At 51.6% G+C, this 23,365-nt stretch overlaps 1 protein-coding gene across 4 annotated transcripts in view; it reads right to left on the reverse strand.

Annotated features, from left to right (window-relative positions):
• Positions 1-15,027, reverse strand: part of SLC13A3 (solute carrier family 13 member 3) — a 69,554-nt gene extending 54,527 nt beyond the window's left edge. For 2 of the 4 annotated variants that reach the window (XM_082744770.1, XM_082744769.1), the window contains exon 1: positions 14,861-15,027. In XM_082744770.1, the coding sequence (XP_082600896.1) occupies positions 14,861-14,971 (111 nt within the window). In that variant the 5' untranslated portion in view covers positions 14,972-15,027. Of the gene's footprint in view, positions 1-7,007; positions 7,271-14,860 lie in introns of those variants that run through there. The other 2 variants (XM_082744771.1, XM_082744772.1) reach the window with 2 other exon arrangements.
• Between the last annotated feature and the right edge of the window lie 8,338 nt (positions 15,028-23,365).

A 23,365-nucleotide genomic window follows, 5' to 3' on the forward strand; every position in this document is an offset into this window, starting at 1 on the left:
TGTCAGGCGGTTAATTTTTGAGCTGGGGAATGATTTCCAGACAGACACAAGGCCACTTTTTTCCACTGCTCCCTTGCTTGCCCCCTTCACTCAGCAAATGTCCTCTGAGGCCAGGGACAGGAGCTGTGCAGAAACTGTGTCCTCCCCTCCCCTGCGCCCTTCCCCTCTCTATCCCATCTCCCCACTGAGTCACAGCAGACATTTTCGTCGGGACACTGCGGCATGGCCAGGCTCTCAGTGGGCACTGGTGGTGGCTCCATGCCAGGCAGAAAGGGGGTTGGCCGGCCCTTCAGGGAGCAGGCCTGGGGCCAGCTGCCCACGGCGGTGCCCTCCAGCTGCCCACGAAAGCCCCCCCACCCAGGGTTGTGCAGGGCTGACTGTGGGAAGCCCTGAACACTAGCCAGGCAGAAGCTGTGCCTTAAACCTCTCTGTATTCTCTCATGACCTCCAGTCCGCCTAAGCCTCGAACAGAAACCCCGGAGCCACCGAGGCCCGGAAGCTTCGTGGCTCAGGCGCTCGCTGCTAGTGGGAAAGACCTCAAGCAGACCGCCTCCCCTCTCAGAGCCCCGTTTTTCTCACCCATAACAGGAGAGGAATGATGTCACTGTCGCCAGGGTGGGACAACATGTGGAAGATGGCCAGTCCCCGGGAGGCAGAAGCGGTTGGGATCAGCAGAACGAGCAGTGGCCAGGGAGCTAGGACACGGGGGCTGAAATCTGGGCCTGACCCCCAAAACCAGAAGACCCTCTGAGTTATGCTGCTGGCATCCTGAGCCGGAGGGCCTGGGTTCAAATCCTGCCTCCACTGCTTCCTAGAGGGGGTGACTTAACGCCACACCTCGGTCTCATTTGGAAAATGGGGCTGATGCTGATGACAAGAATTTCAACCCCTGAGTTACTGCTACAAGGATTAAGTACATTCACGCAGCCAGAGTGCCGGGAGCGATGCCCAGCGGAGTCAGCGATTTACGGAGCGTTACCCACTACCTACAAGCTCTGTGCTTCGAGACGCTTCCATGCCCTCTTTGCTTTTCTTTTTACTTTCTTGGCCTTTGAAATGGGACATTTCATCCTGAGGACCTGTGAGGTACTTCAGGTCTGCCACGTAAGGATGAAGGCAGTGATTCTAGGGGGCACACGGATATGGACCCCAAAGGGAAGGGAGTGTGGTGCACACATACGACAGAGCCCAGGAAAGGGCCTGGCCTAGCAAGAGGGGAGAGAACCTGAGACGCCCACAGTCACCTGGGCATGAGGCCTCCACTTAAAAAGGGGGGGGTCCAGGGGCACCTGGGTGGCTCAGTGAAAGCCTCTGCCTTCAGCTCAGGTCATGATCCCAGGGTCTTGGGATAGAGCCCTACATCGGGCTCTCTGCTCAGCAGGGAGCCTGCTTCTCCCTCTCTCTCTGCCTGCATCTCTGCCTTCTTGTGATCTCTGTCTGTCAAATAAACCAAATCTTTTTTTTTTAAAAAAAGGGGGGGGTTTCCAATAGAGCCAGCCGACGCTCAGGGACACGGGGCTACCGGGAAGGCCATGGTCCTAGCAGAAAATCCTGAGCTACCCTCCAACAAGCTGGGAGCTCCAGACTGATAGGCATCCCTCTGAGCTGCTGGGTCCCCAGCACACCAGGAGGCATGTTACACCAGCCTGCGAGAACTGGGAGGGACATCAAAGGGAACGTGGCCACGGCCCTTCCGTGAAAGCCTGTAGGCTCGGGGCATGTCCCCGCTCTCCCCTCCCGTCCCCACTCTCTCCATCAATTCTCCCTTATTGCCTCAGAGCGACACCACAGCTACTCAACGTGGCTATATGCACGGAGCCCTGCGACAGGCCAGGTGGCTGCCCATGGATTCCCTGGTTCAACCCCACCCCCAGCTCCAGGAGACCGCACTGCAGCTGTCCCCCATCTGCCGAGGCTCAGAGAGCTCGACGGACTTGTCCCAGGTCACGTGGCCTTGGTGTGAGCGGTGGGTGGGAAGAATAAAGTGACCCTTTCCTGAGGCCCTCGCCCGGCCAGCGACCAGGCACGCCTTGGACATGCAGTAATGCACCTGCTTAGCACATGACCCCATCAAGAAAGGAGAAAACAGACAAAGAGAGGGTCTGCGGCTCTTTCGTCCATGTGTACGCTTCTAGCCAGGGATAAAGTGTGATTCCCACTGTGTGGTCTGAGCCCAGGGCCCTGGGCCGGGCTCAGCAATGAGGATAACCATGACCGTAACATCCAGCCCGTACTGAGTGCTCACCTGGGCGGGTGCGGGGCGGAGCTCCCTACACAGATTGTGACTTTTGCTCCACACACATGCTCTGGAAGGTTCTATTAAAGAAAATGAAAGGACCCTCCACAGAACAGTACTTTACAAGCCCTCTCACATCCCCTATGGGTCTGCTCAGTCTTGAGGGGCAGCAGAGCCGAGGGGCAGGTGCCCATTTTCTGGAGGAGGAGACTGAGACATAGAAAGTTAAACTGGAAACTAGCCCAGGGTGACCCAGAGGGAAACAGTGGAGGCAGCCCAGAAGTCCGGTCTCTGATTTCCTACCAGGGCTCCTCCCTACCTTCTCCCATGCCTGAAAATACCTGAGGAAGCAGTTAAGAGTCACCTGTGTCCATCTGGGCTCATGACTCAAGGGGTAAAAGAGGAAAAAGTGGAGGCGGGGGGCTCTCCTCAGGAGCCCTCTGAGGCCACCTCATCCTCCTACCATCCCTCGGGACTGGATTGGTTCGACCCCTGGACTCATTAGCAGATGTTCTAACAAGTTCAAGTTCTCAGAGCCATTCATTAAAAGTGTTCCTGGGGCAGCTCACACATTACGGCTGTCCAAGCCTCACTAATCATTCATGAGCCAGGACAGGCGGGTGGGGTGGGTGCAAGCCCCGCTGGACCCATGAGGCCCCAGCGGACTGCCTCAGCCCAAGGAGGACAGAACACGTTGTTCTGAAAAGAGAGAGCCACCCACTCCCCACTGTGTAACCCAGGACAGGTCCTTTTCTTCCCCAGGCCTCAGTCTCCCCATCTGTCCAGAGGGCCCTTCAGTTCCCAACATGGGGCAGGGGTACACCTAAAGCCCCCCTCAGGGCTTCTCTACCTCCTCCTGCTCCTCAGAGCCCCTCCCATGTCTTTTGGGGCCTGTACCAACAGGAGCCCTTTCTCTGGCTGAATGTGAAATCAGGCCTTAAAGGCACTGGGGAGAGGGTGTGACTCTAAATCCCAGCTAGGCCCTTGAACTTAGTTTCTCCATGATTAGGGGGCCAGCGGTTTGTCTCCTGGGAAGGGTTGTCTTAAGGCCCTGGGAAGATCATTTGATGAACACTTGCCACTCACCTACCTCAGTACCTTTGCACCTGCTCTTCCCTTGCTCTTCTTTTATATGTGCTCAGCTTTGATCAGCTATCTTCTCCTTTAGGAATTTGTTCAAGTGTTCCCTCCTCAATGAAACCTCCTGACGCTACAGTTGCACTACCTCCATTATCAGCTCCCCACTCCCCTTCCCTTTTATTCCCATCATCATTTGCCATAGGCCTCACTTGTTTATCTGTTGGGTTCTGTTTTTGTTTTTGTTTTTTCCAATGTCTCCCTCTCTAGAATATCAGTTCCATAAGTATAAGGATTTGTGACTATTTGGTTCACTGCCATATATCTTTGGAATAGTAGCTGGCATTGAGTAGGTGCTCAGTTAATAGTTTCGGACTGAATGTACTAATCACTTGCGGACAGCACCTGGCACACAGGAAATAGCCGTTTTTATTCCACATTCATTCTGTACATATTTATGAAGCACCTACTGTGTGCCAGGTGTCAGAAGATACATTGGTGAACGAACAAGATGGTCAGGGTTCCTACTTGTACTTCGCTATCTGTAGGGCACTTTACTGTTTACAAAGCCCTTGGCTTCCCTGGCTCCTGACCACGGCCCCCTGAGGTAGGCAGACCCATCAGACTGAGGAAACTGAGTCGGGCACACGCTCTGCTCCCACTCACGGAGCAAGTTCTTGGCCAGGCTGGCATCTACCCTAGGTCAGCTGAGGCCATATCCTGTGCACCCACTGCTCTGCCTAATCTCCCTCAGGCCCTGGGAGTCTTCCCTGCCCCTCCCATGGTCAATTCTCGCCTGTTCCCCATCACCTCACCCGCACTCTGATCCTGCTGGCCCTCCTCTGGACATCCTGCGAGCCCCTGTGACACATGTTGGGGGAAGCTGGCCCCTGCTGCTGAGGCTGACCTGGGAGGTTTCCAAGCCCCTTCCGACCGTCTGCTGCTCACATCTCTCCCTTCTCAGGCCTCTGGGGTTCCAGGCTTCGGGCCAACAATAAGGGGTCTTTCTCTGATAAGCATTATCTCATTTAATCTTCTCAGCAGCCCCTAGGAGAAGAGCTTATTCCGTTCTATAAGGGAGGAAACAGAGGCTCAGAAGACCCGAAAACCCACATAGTGAGTGGGGAGAAGATCAAGAGGACCCAGGAGCAAGCCTCATCCTCCATAAAGCATTTCCAGACCCCTGGATCCGCAGGCTCATTTGTAATGCAAATATTACTACTACTTATAATAAAATAACACTAATAGCAACCATTTCCCTAGCACCTTTTATGTTCCAGGCACAGCTTAAGGTACGAGCCGATCTTCACAAGACCCTTATGAGGAAGGTCCGATCAGTGTCCTCATTTTACAGAGGAGGAACTGAGGCACAGAGAGGCTAAGTCACTTGCCCAAGATCACACAGCCAGGAAGAGGGGGAGAGCAAGATGAGTCCAGGAAGTCTGGTGTCTGCGTTCCCACTCTCACGATGCTCCCTCCTAATTCAGAAAATGATTCGGGGAGGGGCACAACAGCCCAGGGATTCTGGACAGACCACTTTTCCAGAAGCAGAAAGCCAAGGTCTGGAGGCCAAAGGCCGGGAGCAGGAAATGGAGCCAGGCCTCCCAGGCTGAGGACACAGGTGGGTTTAGCAGGGGTGAGAAGGCACTCTCAGAAAGGTCTCAGTCCCCAGCCCCCAACAAGAGTGGGGAGATGCCCCGTGAGCCAGGTGCCGCACCAGGCCTCTGCCAGGCTCCCTGGGCCTAGACACCCCATGTTCTCGTCCCAGACACCAGCGCCCCTCAGACTCATTTCCCAGCAAACTGCCTTCAAGTCTAGGTTTGGGTTCTGCTGGCAAATACCCCGCTCGGGCACCACGGAGTTTTGCCAAGTTCCAGCCCTTCACAGAAAAGGGGTCGCAGAGAGCGAGGGGCAGGCAGAATGCTCCTTCACTCTCCCCTGCCCACCCAGGCCTCCGGAGCCAGCTGCGGGGGAGAGCAGGAGAGAAAGGTGCAGGCAGCCTGTGAACTTATGGGGACATGGGGACAATCGGGGCTGTGGGTGGCAGCAAACAAGGACTTCTCTTGTTTCTCCCAACCAAGGGAAAGGTGTCGCCTGCTGCAAGCCCCAGGGCCGAGGGGACAAAGGGTCAGCTCCACCCAGGGCAGCCAGGAGCTGCCCTCTGAGCCGGGCTGGGTGACCAGGGTATTCTGTCTTGACTGACAGGCCCTCCATTTCCGAATCCCCCCAGCCCGTGAGGGCCCCTCCAGCCAGGCCCTGTGCCACAGGCAAACACCTCCTCTTATGGACCGTTTGTTTCCCTGGCAGAAAACCGGATTTGACTGTGCCTGCCTCCCAGGCTGGTTGGGAGATCAAAACATCGAACTCGTTCAAGGCAGGCTTCTGGAACTCCGCACAGCCACCATTTGGGGCCTGAGGTCTTTGTCGCGGGGGACTGTCCCCTGCACGGTAGGGTGCTTTGCAGTACCCTTGGCCTCCACCCACCACCTCCATTGCCCCGTGACAACCAGTAATGTGTCCAGACTTTGCCAATTGTCTCCTGGGGAGCAAAATGCTCGAAAATCACTGATTTAAAGCATTTCCCAGAGCCTAGAACATAGTAGGTGATCTGTCCCTGAAGTTAGGCAACATCAAGACCTTTACCAATATCATCGGTTATTAGCACATCTGTTTATAGATGAGAAAACAGAGGCACAGAGAGGTTAAGTAACTGGCCTAAGGTGACACAGCATATTAAAAAGCCAGGATTTGAACCCAGAAAGCCAAACCCCAGCTCCCATCTATCATGCTTGATCACCCACATTAGTTCCTGTCTTCAGCGAGCTCCCTGAGATTTCCAAACTCCTACTCGGGTCAGGATGACATTATCTCTCTTTTAGGCAGGTTTTCCTGATGCCTCTGACAATACCCAACCTCATCACTTCCTTCCCCCTTCGCCTCCACTGAACCATGAAGGAGTGTGCGCCTTCAATGAGGCAGACCAAGGGTCAAATGCCAGCCCCATTACTCATTCAATGACTTGAGGTGCTGGACAAGTGGCTTCCCTTCCCAGCCTGGACCTTTCCATCTATAGAACAGATCTATCACCCCTGCATCACACGCTGTGGCTAAGAACACAGACTCCAGAGCTAGAACGCCAGGGTCTGAATCCCAGCTCTGCCCCTTCCAAGCCTTGAGCATTCGGACAAGTGACTAAACCATTCTGTGCCTCAGTGTTCCCATCTGTGAATGTGGACAATAACAGCACCTGCCCCGCAGAGCCATGGTGAGCAAAATGAGCTAGCAAGCCTGAGTGCTTTGAATGGTGCCTGGCACATCATACGCACTGGGAGGTGTTGGCTATGGCTCTTAGGAGCCTCTCGGGGAGCAGAGAAGGGGGCATGAATAAGGCATGTGGCCCAGGACATCAACAATCTTGAATTCACTTCCTACAGCCTCCCAGGGACTCCAGCACATTCCCGTAAGACAGCTTAATATGCTTGAAATCAAATCCCCATCTTGGCCCTGACTGCTTGTAAGGACCCACGCAGGAGAGTGGAGCAAAAGGGACAGAGGGATAAGACAGACGCTGGGCCTGTGGCCCCCTCGGGCCTTTTCCTACTTCTTTATCAGCTGGGGATCGCTGTTCTGTCCCATGTGTCAGTGCTTCCCTCCACCCAACAACACAGGCTCCTCCCCACTGGTTGCCCCTCACCTGTAAATTTCAGGGACAAGGAGCAGAGCCAAGAGCCTTGTAGCCCCAGTATGCAGATAAGAGCAACAGCCAGGCTCCTTGATCGAGCATCTCCCATGCGTCAGACCCTTTCAAGTCTTCCCAGCAGATAGGTTTCAGGATGCCCACTTTGCAGGTGAGAAAATCAAGGCTCAGGGGAGGGAAGTGACTTGCCAGGACGTGCTTTGAGCTGTGGCCTTGTGTGTCTCTTCTCCAATGCATCTCAGCTGGAGAGAGGGGCTCGGGAGCATGTGTGCAACTCGTTCCAGGCCCCAGCCAGGTCTGGCTTTGCTAAGGTGCTGACTTTGTGTGTTCAAGGTCTGGCCAGGGCAGAGTGGGGGGGTCCAAAAATCCTGCTCATCGGTCCAGAGGGCCAGAGGGCGCTGTCCTGTTGAGTCTGGTCAGGAAACGATCTCGCTCCCTGCTGCATCACCAGGAATCACATCGGCCTGTTTACACACCTGGCAGGAGCTCCAGGCAAGCGGAAAGTTGGCTGGGCCTCAGAGGAGCGGCGCCGAGGCCAAGGGGCCTGTGTGGGCAATGGGTCAGACCTGGCCAGAGAGCATGTAGGGGCACAGATGAAGGTTCTGGGACCGCCTGGCTGGGAGAGTCTGGGGAAGTCTCTCCAGGCCCTCTCTGGGCCTCAGTCCTCCCAACTGGAAAAGGGGGAGCTGGAAGTACGATTCCAGCTCAAACCTTCCACAACGGGGAAGCAGTCTGGGCTTTTGAAAGCACGTGTCTTCTAAATCAGGGCCACCCGAGTTCAAGTCCAAATTCATTCACTCACTTGTTTACTGAGTACCAATCACGTGTCAGACGCTGTCCTAGGCACAGGAAGGGAGGAGGCTGTGGGGAACAAGCGATGCCCCGACATTGCCCACTGCCTACTTGGGGAGGCAGACAGTGAACAAATAATGGCCATTTCAGATTGGGATGAATTCCATGAAGGAAATAAAACAGGAGGCTGGTTTAGAGAGTATTTGGTGGGGTAAGGAGGACAAGTATTCTTAAGAAAGGGTAGTCAGGGAGGACTCCTCAGAAGAGGTACAATTAGGGCTAAGACTTCAATGACCAGAAGGATCCAGCTGTGGAAGATCAGCAGCAAGAGCAGCCCAGGCAGAGAGAACAGCAAATGCAAAGGCCCTGAGGCAGGAAGAAGGTTGGTAGACTTGAAGGACCAAAAGAAGACTTGTGAGGCTCGATCACGGTGAGAGAAGAATATGGAAGACTGAATCAAGCGTGTGTTCTAATTTCTGAATTTGATGCTCTGACATCCTGGGACCTTGATAACTCTGGAAGGTCAGCCGCTACCCGGGCTAGCTAGTTCCTAGAGATAGTAAACAACTCAAGGTATTTTTCCAATGTAAACCACCAATCCAGAGCCCACACCCCCAACCACCTCTTTTGTTGGGCTCTTTCACTCCAGGCCACAATCCATCCTCCTGCCTCAATCACTGAGAGCCAGGTACCAGACACCTAGGGACAGCCTCTGTCCTAGAGCTCATGGAAATTATTTGCACCAGCCAACCCTATGACTGCTTACCCTGACCTGCCAGATAGTGATAAAGACCATGACAAAAGGTAAAGCAGGGAAGGGAACAGAGTGTAAAAGATTTTTTTTACCTCTCTGTTAGATAGGGTGGTCAGGGAGGCCTTTGAGGATGGTGGTCTTTAAGCATAGATGAATGAAGTGAGAAAGCAAGCCTGGCAGATATCTGGGGAAACAGCAGTTCAGACAGAGGGAACAGCAAGTGCAAAGATCCTGGGGTGAGAGCAAATTTGAGATACATAAGAAAGAGGCAAGGTCAGTATGAGAGCAGAGGGAGCAAGGGGGCAGAGCTCCCAGTAAGTGATCAATAAATATTCGCTGCTAATAATCTTCAATGAGGGCCAACTGGGATCTGAGCAGAAGCAAGGGAGCTTGACTTCGGATTTCCCTTACCCTTTATCTAGAAGTTAGGCTCAGGGATTAAAAATCGCTAGGTAAAACATGATGGCTGGGAGCCTGAAATGGGGTATCAGTGGACAAAGATAGAGGGGTGAAGGCGCTCTCCTGCCCACTCTGCCATTCCCTCATGCCTCAGGCAACTCACTTCCTTCTCTGGACCTTGGTTCCCTCTTCATGGAAGTTGATCTAGAATGAGCCTCCAGTTCTAAGCACTGTGACAGGCTCCAATAGTAGCAGCTGACATTTACTGAGTGCTTACTACAGGACAGCACTTGGCAAAGTGCCTTAGGCATACGAACACACTTCAGTAGGATTAGACCCAATCTCCAGATGAGTAAACTGAGGCTTAGGATTGGCCATTTCAATGTAGCTCATTCCACCAAACACCACAAGCAACTCTCCTTTCCACCCACAGCTAGCTTCAAAGATCCCTCCAGGGAAAAAAAGAAAATGTGTAAAGGATAGACTGCAAAAGAAACAAAATTTATGTGCATCTAAGACGTAGCTTTTGCCAATTTTTGCAATAAACCTGTTCTTGATCACAAAATCCCACAAGGAAAGGTCTATGAATAAATCCTTTTTATCAGACGGGGGACCGTTTCAGAGAGCTTCATGAAGACACTGTGGGTTCTTTCCTCCCTCTCATTCCTTCCAGATCAAAGCCTCAGTTTGATAGTAACTTGTCTTTTACACCTCTCTTGAGCATTTGCCTCCCTAGACAACACAGAAAGGGAAGACCTCAGGCCCTTGGCTTCAAGCAGGCAGCAGTGTGTGGCCAGAATCAACCAACATTGGATATTTGTTTATTGCTGCTTTTCTTCTATTAGTCATTTGTGATCCTGGTTTTCATACATGGTCTTTGTATTAAATTTTCTCATTAAGTGTTTTGAAAAGGAGGGGAGGGTAGCAAGGCAGTAATGATGTAAAAAAAAAGGGGGGGAGGGCATGATAGGAATATAATTAAGTAATATTGAGCAGAGTAAGGGGATCTGGTAAAAATGCTGTGGGCAGTATTTGGATGATGGAAACTAAACTGACTGTAGTCCATTTTAGGGGTTCCCTGTCTGAGCTCTTTGGGTTCAATGAGATAATACACGTTTAAAACACTAGGAGGTTACTCAATCTACAAGGCTGGATCTGGGGGGGTTTCTGGGATGCCCCTTTTAAGGGAAGACTCAGGGTCTCCAAGAACGCTGGCCACCCTGTCTTCCAAAACCCAGGACAAGAAGAAGTGACCAACACAATGTTTAGTAGCTGTGTGACTTCAGGAACATTACCTAACTTCTCTGTGCTTTTTTCTCCTCATCTGTATTAATGGGGATAATCATTATTCCCTTTTCCTAAGGCTGATGTGAAAAGTAAATAAACTAAAATTTGAAAACCATGTAAGACAACATAGGCTAAATGGGAAAACAATTTTTAACAGGAATTATTATTATTATTATAAACTCACACTACGTTTGGCACCATACAGGACAATTTCCATATGTTTTCCTAATTAAGTCTCATAAAGCCCTTGGGAAAGGTGAGTCCTCGCTTCACAAATGAAGGAACAGAGGCTCAGAAATGCAAAGCTGCCCATCTCAGAGTTTCAGAGCCAAAACCCAAATGCAGGCCTTCTCAGTGCTATGGCCCATGCTCTACCCATCCTTTGATTTCTCTGGGTCTCCGTCGCCCAGGTACAGCACAAGAGAGGTGAAGCACACCTTTGGCACTGAATTTAAAAGTAGGAAGTTATGGCACAGGCACTATATATGATTTCACAGGGCCCAAATGATAACCAGGAAAAAAGATGATCTTGTGGTCGTGTTATCAGTGAAGCAACTGGAGATCAGAGAAGTAAAATGCCTTACAAAAGGTCCCAGAGCAAGTATGTGAAATGAGAATCCAGTTCTGATTCCAAAGACTCAAAACTAGGAATGAAATGATCAATTTCTTCATCACCCACCTAAATCCCACCCACCCAAGAATTAAGCAAAAGCAAAAAAGTGGGCCTCTGACCATCTAGGTGTACTACCGTCCCCTTGAAAGATCCACTACCCCAGAACCAGTCTGCTGCTAGCAGCAAATTAGGAAAGGGGCTCTTTCTCAGGCAGATCCAGCACTGCAACAGGATACACAGTTGGGCAGATGGCGTGCAGTTTGGTTCAATCTCCTCTTCCCAACTCAAGCCGCCTTGTGCAGTCCACAGCCTGTGCAACACCCTGTAGCATTCCCACCTAGACTGTCCCCCCAATCCCTCTTCTTCAAAGCATCCTTAGAGTCATCTATAAGTACCCATCTTGGCCACATGGTCAGTCTGGTTACATTTGCTTTCAGTGGGTGTGGGTGCAAGGTGGGAAAGGGGGCAAGACTTCCCTGCCAACAGTTAGGGAGCTGGTGCTCATTTACAAGCTGCTTTGACAGTCTCATCTATCTCTACCAGCTGCCTAAGGCCAGTCCCCTAACTTCCATCTCCCAGGATGGCTATTCTTGGAAAACTTGGAGATGATCCCTCCAGCAGCATCTGGACTTCCTACTGGTGTCCAGCACCCTCGTAGCAAGAGCTGGAATCTCCAGTGGCACTGGAAATTGCAATCACTGCATTCTAGAAATACATCCCACTCCTTTTCATCTCTGCTGATAGCATTCTGTTCCAAGCCAGGAGGACATAATGTAAGAATTGTCCTCCTCCACCCACCTCCACCACTTCTATCTGCTCTTCGAATTAACCCCGATCTCCCCACAGACTGGCTCACCAGTCGCCAGGGGACAGGTGCACGAGGGCCAACCCTGCTGATCACACAGATTCCTAGAACATCAGAGACATCACCAAGCTGGAAAGCCAGGACCCAGTGAGGGACAAAAGGCAAATGCCCAGGCAGCTCCATTGTCTTTCCTGATCTGACACCTGGAAAGCTTTGGGGAACCCATACGTACGAAATAACTTCAATCGGTGGTTCCAGAATTTCTGTATGAGAGAGGCTTCGAAGTGACAATTTGATATTGTGGGTGGGAGTGGACACTGAGGATACCTGCCTTGAAGCTACATTTGCATGGCAAACATAAATTTTTGTTAGCTCACTGGGCTTTGTTTGGGAGGTTATCACAGGGTTGATACTGGTTAAGATTACAAAAAAAATTGGAAGCTTCATTTGCAGAGCACACCCACTCCTTGCTTTAAATGTATGTCCCAGATCAATAAAAACAGCAACGTTTTCTGTTCAATGTTCTCTAAGGATGCCGCGATTCATATCGTAAATCAGATTTAGAAACATGTCCATTGTTAATATCCGAGAATATAATAATTATATATCTATATATAATTTGTGTATAAATAAAATACAGGGTGAGGCTTTGAGTATGCTGATAGAGATTTCTGAGGGAGGTTTAAGATCCCCCAAGAAGGGGCACCTGGGTGGCTCAGTGGTTAAGCCTCTGCCTTTGGCTCAGGTCATGATCTCAGGGTCCTGGGATCAAGCCCCGAATCAGGCTCCCTCTCTGCCTACTTATGATCTCTCTGTCAAATAAATAAATAAAATCTTTTTTAAAAAATCCCCCAAGGGGGCACCTGGGTGGCTCAGTGGGTTAAAGCCTCTGCCTTCAGCTCGGGTCATGATCCCAGGGTCCTGGGATCAAGCCCCACATCCGGCTCTCTGCTTAGTGGGGAGCCTGCTTCCTCCTCTCTCTCTGCCTACTTGTGACCTGTTTGTCAAATGAATAAATAAAATCTTAAAAAAAAAAAATCCCCCAAGAAGCCAGACCTGAGGGAGCCCACACTCATCAGCTACTTAAATAAGGTAGTGACATCCAAGGCCACACAAAGGGTCCGCACGGGGATCTGCAGGGAACCAGGAGAGGTTCTTAGTTATAACCAAGAAAAGAGTATCAAGTGCAATGATTCTAAGTTGGATCCCTGCATCCTGACTCCGTACCGGCTATGTGACCCTGGGCAAGTCACATAACCTCCCTGCCATCCATTTCCTCCCCTGGTCAGTAGGGAGGCTCATGGCAGCTGTCTCCCTGGTTCTGTGCACATTATACAGGATGAGGCCAAGGTTCTTCACATGGTGCCTGGCACATAGTAAGAGTTAAGCATTCAGTAAAACCGCTTACTCATCAGGCTCACCACCATCGCAGAAAGCTTGAGGCACGTTTCAGGGGCCCGCTGGGTTTCGGGTGGAAGTGGATTCACAGTAACACTAACGAAACTTAAGCTTCAGAGCCCCTCCCAAGCCCTGAAATAAATTTTCTATTTGTAAATCTGTGTACTTTTTCTTGAAAAGCGCCCCTCAAATACTACATGCTTCAGGCCCTCTAACACTTGGATCTGCCCCTGATCTAGCAGATCTTGCTAGAGGGTGAGCAGAGAGAAGCTTGAGAAGGGCCCTGCTGAGGAGAGAGACGCTGTAAGTTCTGTCTTTTCTTGCTCCACCCAGGACCTCACAAACTCACCCAGCCTCCACCCGTGATGCTCCACAAAATAAGGCAACTCCCTCGCTCAACCCTTCACCTCGATTCTCAAACACCAGCACCATGATGGCCCCACACCACAGACAAGGAAAGTGAGACCCAAAGAAGAAAGGAGGTTGGTCCAAGGTCCTGAGGTCAGCACCCGGCTGGGAATGGGATGGTTTTGAAAAGTGACCTTACCCTTATTCTGGCATTTCTTGTTTCTCTCTTCAAAGTCAAAAAAGTCTAAGAGCCTGGATCATTCCACACCAGAAAACTTGTTTGTACGTTAGCCCTGGGTTTCTTTGGCACCAGCTGGTATCACCTTCTTACTCCCTGTGCCCAACGAGGGACCCTTCCTCCAGGCAGCCCTCTCTGGATCCCAGTTCCCCTGGTCTCTGCTGGTGGGTGCTGGATAACGTACCGCTACATTACACCCTCTCTCTGCTTTTCTTTTTTATGAACATTGACTATCACGTTGATAAGTAGTAGAGCAACTTCCTGGAGGTAGAAGCCTTGTCCTATGCCCTCCCATGATGCCCCAGGTGGGCTGGGCACCCGTGAGGGACCCAATAGGGACCCGTGACACCATCTTCTCCCAGCCCCCTTTGGTGTTGACTTTCACCAGGACACTCCTGACCTCGATCTGCAGCCTTTGGTCGAGGGATTTACTTTGAGAGTGTAGAAACAGCTCAAATTCTGGATTCCGACAAGCCAGGAACTGCATCCCTACTCAGCTGCTTGCTGTGTGATTCTGGGCAAGTCACTTCATCTCTCTGAGCCTCCCTTGTCTTCTCTGGAAAATGAGATGAATAACCTTCACCCCCTCACCCCTCCCCCATCCTGGAGCCTGGAAAGGATGGAATAAAATTATGTCCACAGGGCAAAGCTTCACGGCCTGGCTCCCGGTGACGGCTCCTCAAACCGTGGCTGTTCCCATTAGACCGGGGGCCTGGAATAAAACCGGCCAGTGTGTCGTCCAGCCAGTGTGTCGTAGTCACTAACCGTGTACAGCTTAGTTCTAAACGATTTGCATATATTGCCTCATTTAATATTTACCACAGCCCAATGGGTTGACAGTCCCGTTTCCACCATTTTCACATTTAAGCGAAATGAAGTTCAGAGTTCTGTGACTTGCCCCGGTGGGCGTTCGTTACGCGTTGCTTGTGATTATCAAGTGAAATGTTGCCCGCAGCGCCCAGCGCAGGGTTAGAGCTCATCAAAGAGGATAAAGTCCCTCCAAGACTAGTGAGAACATCCCGGGCTCCAAGACGCCGCTGGGAAAGGGTTAGAGGGGGCAGGGGGCAGGGGAGAAGGTTGAGGGTGGAGGGGCGGTCTGGGACCTCAGCAGCCTCCCGCTTTGGAGGCGGGGGAAGAGAGGGTCCTGCTCTCAGCGCGGCCCTTCAGGTGGCAGAACGGTGGGGGCGGGGGGGCTCCCAGGAGGAGGAGGCGTTACCTTGGGCGGGAGGGCGAAGACCACCGGCAGCAGCGCGAGCGGCGCGAACAGCAGCACGAGCAGCCGCCGCGCGCTCCACACCTTCTTGGCCACTGTCGCCAGCGCTGCCATCTGCGCGATCGGCCGGCGGAGCGGGCCGGCCCGGGACTGCCCGCGCCTGGTTCCCCGCGCCGGCTTAAAGCCAGGGGGAGGGTCCGGGGAGGGGACTGCGCTCGGGAACCCGCCCTCTCCCTGCTCTTCCCGGAGGAAAAGGGTGGTGCCTACGCCCCCGGGATTGGGGGGCGGGGGTGGAGAAGGCCGGCAGAGTTAGGGAGCGTCAGGCACAAGAACGAGGAACGGACTCCAGTCCTTGGGTTTAACCCGCGGCCACCCGCTGAACCTTTCCTCGCTGCTCCTGACTTGCCCCGGGGAAGGATGTGTAATGACAATGGGAGGATTGTTAGAATCACCTGGGTCTGCGATTGTTAGAATCACCTGACTCTGCGCCTTCTAGCCTTGAGCGACGTTCTGGCCTTGAGCGAAGGCCTTGGAGCGTCAGTTTACTCATCCACAAAGTGGGGGTGATGATGATGGGCTCTACCAGACCAGGGGTCTGTTGGGCAGTTTCAATGGAATGGCGCACTTATGCCCAGCACAACGCCTGGCACTGAGCGAGCCTTCACTGGGAGTCACCCTTGCTATTGATTTTGTTCCTCCTTCCTTCCAGGGTGGGTGAGTCACCCGCAGGCAGGAGCCTGGAGGCATCTATTGCTTCCTCCTGGGTGAAAGCACAGGAGTACAGCTGCTGAGTGATAGATAGGGTAGTTGCATCCTTAGTTTTTAAAGAAACTGCCAAACTGTTCTCCAGAGTGTCTGTACGTTTTACATTTCCATAAAAAACGAATAAGTGATCCAATTTTTCCACGTCTTTGCCAGCATTTAGGGTTCTCCCTATTTTTGATTTTAGCCATCCTGATAGAGGTGTAGCAGTATCTCACTGCGGCTTGAATATTTATTTTCCTGGTGACTGATGATGTCGAACGTTTTTCAGGTGCTTATTTGCCATCTGCATATCCTCTTCCGGAATCATCTTTCCCTGCTGTTTGCTCGCTTTCTAATTGGACTGTTTGTTCTACGCTGTTGAGTTTTGAGAGTGATTTTTATATTCTAGACACAAGATGTGGATTGCAAATATTTTCCCCCAGGCTATAGTTTGTCTTTTCATCCTTTCAACAAAGCCTTTCGCAGAGCAAACATGGTAAGGGGTGACAGGAGACAAGGATCCTCATATTAGCCTAGGAGGACAGAAGTCCCAGCCCTATCCAGCACTTGCGCTATCATCACCCCGGGAAGGAAGCTGGGACACACTGTGACAGCCTGGTGAGGATAGAAGTCAAGTCTCCCCACTCAGCCTATGCTGATGGGGGCAAGGTCACAGTTTTCTTCCGTGGTGTTCAGCTGGAGTAGAGAAGGCTTGTCTGAAAATGGTCTCGCTAGGCTGGTTTTTCCTGGTGCTTCTGCTGGAGAGTGCAGGCTTATGTCAGGGTTTTCTGGAGCCTCTTGTTGGCATTTCCGGTTGCCTGCTTCTTTCATGTCAAAGATACAGTAGGCGAAAAGAAAACCCAATAGACTCATTAGTGGGTTGTTCCTTGGGTCCCAAGTCATCTCTTCCCTTTCTAGAGTCTGTTCGATGAGTACTGTACAGGATTTTCAGTTGGCCTCAGCAAGAAGTATAGAGAAAATTATGTCTACTCCATCTATCCAGAGGTGGAAGCCCCTCTGTTCTTATTTTATGATTTCCCATGTGGGTCGTGCTGGCCATGATTCCCTTAAACCCCTAGGGCAAGTTATTTCCCAATGGGAAATAAGCTGTGATGAAACTTTATCCAGCGTCCTTTCAATCTGGGCACCTGACCTTGAGCCAGACCAATAACCGGCTTCATCAAAGGTTCCAGCCAGGTTAGTGGTGGGTGACCTCCGATGGAGAGTGAGGCCCTGCAGGGAGCACTTTGGACAGTTGAAGCCTGGGTGTGGGTGGATAGTTTTCCAAACCGGAGAAGGTATTCCTGGGGATTTGGGCCAACTGACATCAGAGAAGCACAGATGCATGAGCGGAGGCAGTTGGGATCAGGGTATATTGCACCCAGGGCCCCTGGACTGGCTTCCTTGTTCTGGAAGGAGCTAAGAGATGGAGAGGGTAGTATTTAGTATTGGAGCAGAAATTTCAGTCCTGTGGCTCAAATGGGTTAATAATAATTAAATAACGAGCACATATACTGCACTCCAATGTGGGAGGCACTGTCTTCAGCACTTTACATGTTTTAACTCATTTAATTTGTACAATAATCTGTTTTCATTACCTTTTTGAGTCTGTCACCCTGCACAGACAAAGCCACAATCCAATTCTGGCCAGACCGCTTGACTTCTTGTGCAACCGTAGACAAGACCTTGAACTCCAATGGGCCTGTTTCCTTATCTGAAATGGACACAAGAAGAGCATGTAGCTCACAGGGATGCTGGGAGAATTCATGAGTGAGGCCGGAGCCCAGTACTTGCACATAGTTAAGTGCTAAGCAATTGACAACAATTATGGTCATTCTACTCGTGGCAGATTTTATTTTCCCAGGATAGGATCAATATCTACCTTCCATCATACATAGGCTTCCATATGCTCCTCTTAAATGTGGACTGACACTCTTCCCGCAGAGAGCGGGGTTTGGGGGGTGGAGGCCTGTTCCCACCTCTTAAAAGCGAGGGAGGGCTTGTGCCGTACCAACCAACAGAACACTGCAGGACTCCTGATGTTCTGGGATCTCGAGGGCTCAGCCATAAAGGCGGTACGCCTTCTGCTTGGTTCCCTCACTCTTGGGACTCTCATCTGTGGAACCCAACCACCATATTTGAATTTCAGACTAAACCAGGCACAAAACCCACAGAAAGCAAGGCTTTTAACAAGCCACCGGCAACAACTAACCAGCCTAAGAGCAAATGAGCCTTCAGATGATTCCAGCCCCAGGACCCCCTGGGTCCTCTAGCTGATGTCCCAGACATGGTGGAACAGAAACCAAACAGCCCCAAGCTGCCCGGTCCAAATGTCTGACCCACAGGATCGTGAGCATAACAAATAGTTGTTATATGTCATTATATATGTTATATGTCATTAAGCTTTGGAGCAATTTGTTACATGGCAATGGAGAACTATGACCACCACTATTATTTTTCTCACCCAGAGTGAGCACTTAGGGATGAAGTAGGAGAAAGAGTCAAACTCAGAGGAAGTCAGTGGTGGAGATCAGCCAGGACTTGCATGGGCTGAATCTTTCAAGAAGAGCTCCTTATAGGAAGGGCTGTCCACACAACACGAGGCCCCTAGTTGGATGACTTAGCATCTTTGCGTCCTACAAGAAGCTGGTGCCGCCCAGGCTGGACCCATTTACTCCCTTTCTTTGTTTCTTCCCCCTTCACACTGAGAGAGAAGTAGGATGTGGGAAGGAATTCTTAAAGAACTTCCATAGTTGATGGATGGTTTGACTATTTATTTTCATACACTCCTAGGCTTGCCTGTTAGACAGATGAGAAAACTGAAGCTCAGGGAGATTAAGACATTTGCCCAAGGTCACACAGCTAGTGCATGATGGAGCTAAAATTCCCGTGATACACACCCTTCCTCTTCCCCATTTTTATAATCACTATTATTTTTAAACATTTTATTTATTACTTGAGAGAGAGAGCATGCACGAGCAGGGGAAGGGTGAGAGGCAGAGGAAGACAAGACTCTAAAGCAGACTCCGTGCTGAGTATGGAACCTGATACAGGGCTTGATTTCACAACCCTGAGATCACGTCCTGAGCCAAAACCAAGAGTTGAACACTTAACTGACTGAGCCACCCAGGTGCCCCTCCCTATTTTTAAAGCAAAATAACAACTTATGTAAAGTGTGCATACATACTGGTTATATGATACTGATTATAGTCACCAGCCCAGGTTTTCCTTTCTAAAGATTTTATTTATTTATTTGAGAGACAGCGAGAGAGAGCACGAGGGGTAGAGGGACAGAGGGAGAAGCAGACTCGCCGCTGAGCAGGGGGCCTGATGTGGGGCTCGACCCCAGGACCCCGAGATCACGACCGGAGCCAAAGGCAGATGTTTCACTGACTGAGACACCCAGGCGCCCCTACCGGCCCAGGTTTTAAGGGCTTTCTATGTGCCAAGCACTGTGCCGAGCACTTATGTGAATGACCAAGCCCTGCCTAGTTCTTTGACCCTAAGTCCTAGCTGATTTCCCCTCAATTGCCGCATCCCTCCCTCTTTGTGACTTTCTTCCTGCTCCCTGAACACGCTGAGTTCTTGGCATGGACCACTCCCTCTGCCTGGATGTTCTTCCCACCCCCACCCCCAACACACACCCCGCCCGCCATCCCATCTCAGTGGCCTGCCTCTTCCTTCTCTCACTCAAGTCTCAACTCAAACATCACCTCTTTCAAGGACTCTCCCCAACTACCTAATCCACTGGAACATGACCTTCCTCAACTCGGCATCACGGACTCTGTATAAAATCCCCCGAGGGCTTTCCTTCACAGCGTGGGTCATTGTTTGAAGTGATTCCCCACTTGATTAAACTCTATGAGAACAAGGAGTCCCAACTATTCCCTGCCATACTCCCAGTGCCTGGAACAGTACTGGGAACATAGCAGACATCCAATCAGTCCTGAAAGATGGAACATGCCTTAAATCATTGGACTTTATTATGAACATCAACCAAAATCATATCACTCATTCATGAGTATTAATTGAGCACCTACCATTATCTGGTATCATTCTGGGTGCTAGGGCTTTCGCAGTGACCAACCAAGACAAAAGTCTCGGGTCTCGTAGAGCTTTCATTTTATTAGCTCTATAATAAGATAAATGAGTGGGATATATCCCATATTCCATAGGGCTTAGTGCTAGGAAGAAAAATAAAGCCTAGGAAGGGGAGAGTAGTTTTCCACTCCCCCTGCACAGAAGGGGAGAACTCAGTGCCTTCCGTCCTGCCCCCCGGGCTGAGCCCTGTACCACTGTCAGCATCTCTCAGTGTGACATTTTGGTCAGGCCACTAGAGCTCCAAGAGCAATATTGGATTTGAAGCCAGTCCTGGCAGGTGGGCCTCAGGCTGGGGTTGGGATTAGTTACCCCTTTTAGTTCCCTGGCTGGGTTTTGAGTCACTCAGCCTCTCAGGGCCTTTCCTCTCTATGGGGGAGGGGGCAGGCCCAGAGTCCCCCGACCAGGGATTGCATCTAACTGTGGGTTCTGGGCCATCCTCTAACCTTCTGCAACCCAGGCAGGAGAATGGAGGTTTACAAACATGAGGAGGCCTTTGATCGGCACCAAACCCCCAGGGTTCTCAATGTTTTTTGTTCCAAGCTGCAGGCCAGGACCATAGTCCGCTTTGCCTCCAGCAGGGAAGACTGTGGGTAGGTGGTGTGTGTGTGTGTGTGTGTGTGTGTGTGTGTGTGTTTGCGGTAGTGGGAGGAGGGCTCCATGATTTTCTTTCACAAGCAGGCTGTTGCTCGCATGTGCGAGGGGGATTCAGTTCAACTCAGCCAATGTTTACAGAGCACCTCCTACCTTCCAGGCACCGTTCTGCACAGGGACCAGTCCAGCCTTCCCTGCGATGAAGCCATTCGCATCAAATAAACGCCTGGACAAACAGAGGCTCTGTCCGAAGGGAATAAAGAGGGTTGCCTAGCAAAAGCCACTAGAGCCTGGCACTGTCTGGCACAATCTCTATCATTTATAAGCTGATGACTGGGCAAGTCGCTCAGCCTCTCTGAGACTCAACTTCCTCATCCATAAAATGGGTACAGTAACTGCTATTTCCGCCCTCTCAGCCTCTATCCCCTCCTTCTCAAGGACACCTTGATTTTCATTAGGGCTGTCAGAACAGCATCACCTGGGACTTGTCAGAAATGCAGATGCTCAGCTCAGGCCCAGGCCTTTGGCTTTGGAAACACTGGGGTTGGGGCGGGCAGTGTGGGGGAAGGGCACATGAGTATCTTGGGCTTCTAAGTGGAGCAAATGATGCTTTATTATCACTGCCTGTCTGTTGGTTCTAAAAATAGCGTTAATAGGTTCTATAATAATAACAACAATTGCTAGTGGTTGCGATGTGCCAGGCAGAGAATGGCCTCACCCACACTCCTGTCCTTCCAGGGCTGGCCCGCCAATGACTGTGTAATGGGAGATTAGGAGGGCCCGTTCATCTCAGCACAATTTGGGGCATCTCTGCACGGCCACCGTAGGCCAGGAGCTCCCCGTGGGCTCAGCTGAGGCCGTGATTGGGTCCGCTTCCTGGTGGCCCTTCTCCCCCTGCCCTCCCCGACCTTCTTCCCTTCCCTTCTGTGAAGGATGACCCCCAAGCGCACACCTTAGTAAACCTCCCAAGGGCTACACTGCATCTCAGAGGCTGCTTCCTGGGCATTCAGACCTATGACAACGCTCACTCCATGGGCAGGCATCACTGTCGGCCCTTCTTACAGATGAGAACACTGAGGCTCCGAGAGGTGCGGTGCGGGGCTCCCATGTCATGTGGCCAGTGAGCAAGGAGGCATGGGATCGGAAGCCATCGGGTCTCTGCTTAGGGAAGTGGCATAAACCAGCTTTGCAAAGGTGCTTCTGGCTGCTGAGTGGCGAAGAATATGGGAGGGGGCAGGGCAGAAGCAGGGGGAGCAGCGGGGAGACCACGGATGACAGCAGCACCCGGAGAGGGGAAGGGGCTCCGGAGGGGAGCTGGGCTTCCTCATCACTGTAGCTTCTTCAGGATCCAGCACAGAGCCGGACGCAGCCAAGGTGCTCTGTACCTACCCAGTGAATGAGTGAGTGGAGAAGCGAGAGAATGGATACCAAAATTAAGGCCGGACGGAACTAGACACCCGCATGCAGCCTGAGTGATTGGCACGCGGCCCGCTGTCTAGGGCTTCCCAGCTAAGGTGCTGAGTGGGTAAATGAGCCAAGTTCCAGGTAGGGAGAGAGGAGGAGAGCACAGGAGAGGAAGGGGAAGCCAGTGACTGACCTTGTCGCTGCGGAGAAGCTTCCCTCCCCTTCCAGCCTGCTCCGTCCCCCGCTCCTGTCCCCTCCCTTCTCGGTCCCTCTTTCTCTCTCCTCCCTCCCTCCCGAGGATGGAAGCGGAGGGAAGCTTCTTCCCACCAACCATGACGGTCCCTGGCGACCTCTGCTGGCAAACAGAGACACTCCTCTGGGCTCGAAGAAGGCCAATGCCGTCCTTTGGAGGGGGCAGCGCCCTGAATTCAGGACACAGGTGGAAAGTTCTAGTGCCCTTGTCAGCTGGGTTCTCACAGCCAGGGGCAGCCAGGTTAGGACCAGGATGAGATAAGTGAGGCTCTCACTAGGGCACACATTTAAGGGGGCACCTAAAAACTCAGTCATCAAGACATATATTTTAATGTAATATTTAAAAGAACAACTCAGCTAACTGTGGCCCACAAGCCGGTTGCCTGGTTTTGTAAAGAAACTGCCTTGGAACCAGGATCAGGATCAGGACTCACTTTCTCGGTCACGGCCGAGATGATACCCACGTGCCTTCACTGGTGCTGCTCCCGGATCCTCGAACCAGCAAGAACATGCCTGCCGGTGCAGGGCACAAAGTGCCGGCTGTCTGCACGAGGACTTTGAGGAATCTGGAATTGCTGAGGGTTGCTGGGCCCTTTGTGAGATTCTAAACCAGGGACAGAATGCACTGCTCACCTCGGAATGACTGATAATTCCTTATTTCCCATCATGGGCCTGGGCTGAGAACACAGACAGACCTTCTCCCAGAACATGTATGATTTCTCCAGTAGCCCCCTTTCCCTCGGTGCTTGCAAAGATCACTTTAACTCCTCTACTGCTCAGGCTGCCTCCACGGCCACTGGCCACAACGTCACATGCGCCAAGGGGGCCAAGCAGTTTGCAGCCCACGCTCTGAGGCATCCACCCCAGACCACCGATGTCACTGACCTGGCCAGCTAGCTGTGAAGCCTTCTCCCTCGTTTCTCGATTCCCCTTTTGCCCCCTAAGCCCTTTTCCTATCAATGTAATCCTTTCAAAACATAAGTGAGATGTCTCCCTTTTAAATCCTCCAGGTCGCCCTGAGAATAAAACCCACGCTGCTTACCAGGCCCTGCGCGTTCTGGTCTTCCCCACGTCTCCGATCTCACTTCCTGTTCTTCCTCTGCTCTGCTCGCTGCAAACCGGCCACCCTTCTGACATCAGTTTGTTCCCTAGGGGAGTAAAAGCCAGCTGCATGTCCCCTCTGTAGCTCCAGGGCCTGGCACACACTGAGCCCTAGGAACGTGTGGGCCAATTACAGCTGCACATGTGTTCTCCCCCGGAGCAGATATGAGGCTTATTAGCCTTACAGTACTCGTGAGGCAAAGGGAATGAGCCCTCGCATTGACTGAAATAATCGAAAAAATTACTCCCAGCCCCGAGGGCCCCTTAAGTTTGTTGAAAATGTTATATAATGTTATGTTGTATAATGAAAATGTT

Source organism: Mustela nivalis (genome assembly GCF_964662115.1).
Source record: "Mustela nivalis genome assembly, chromosome: 8".
In the NCBI taxonomy this organism is placed as follows: Eukaryota; Metazoa; Chordata; class Mammalia; order Carnivora; family Mustelidae; genus Mustela; species Mustela nivalis.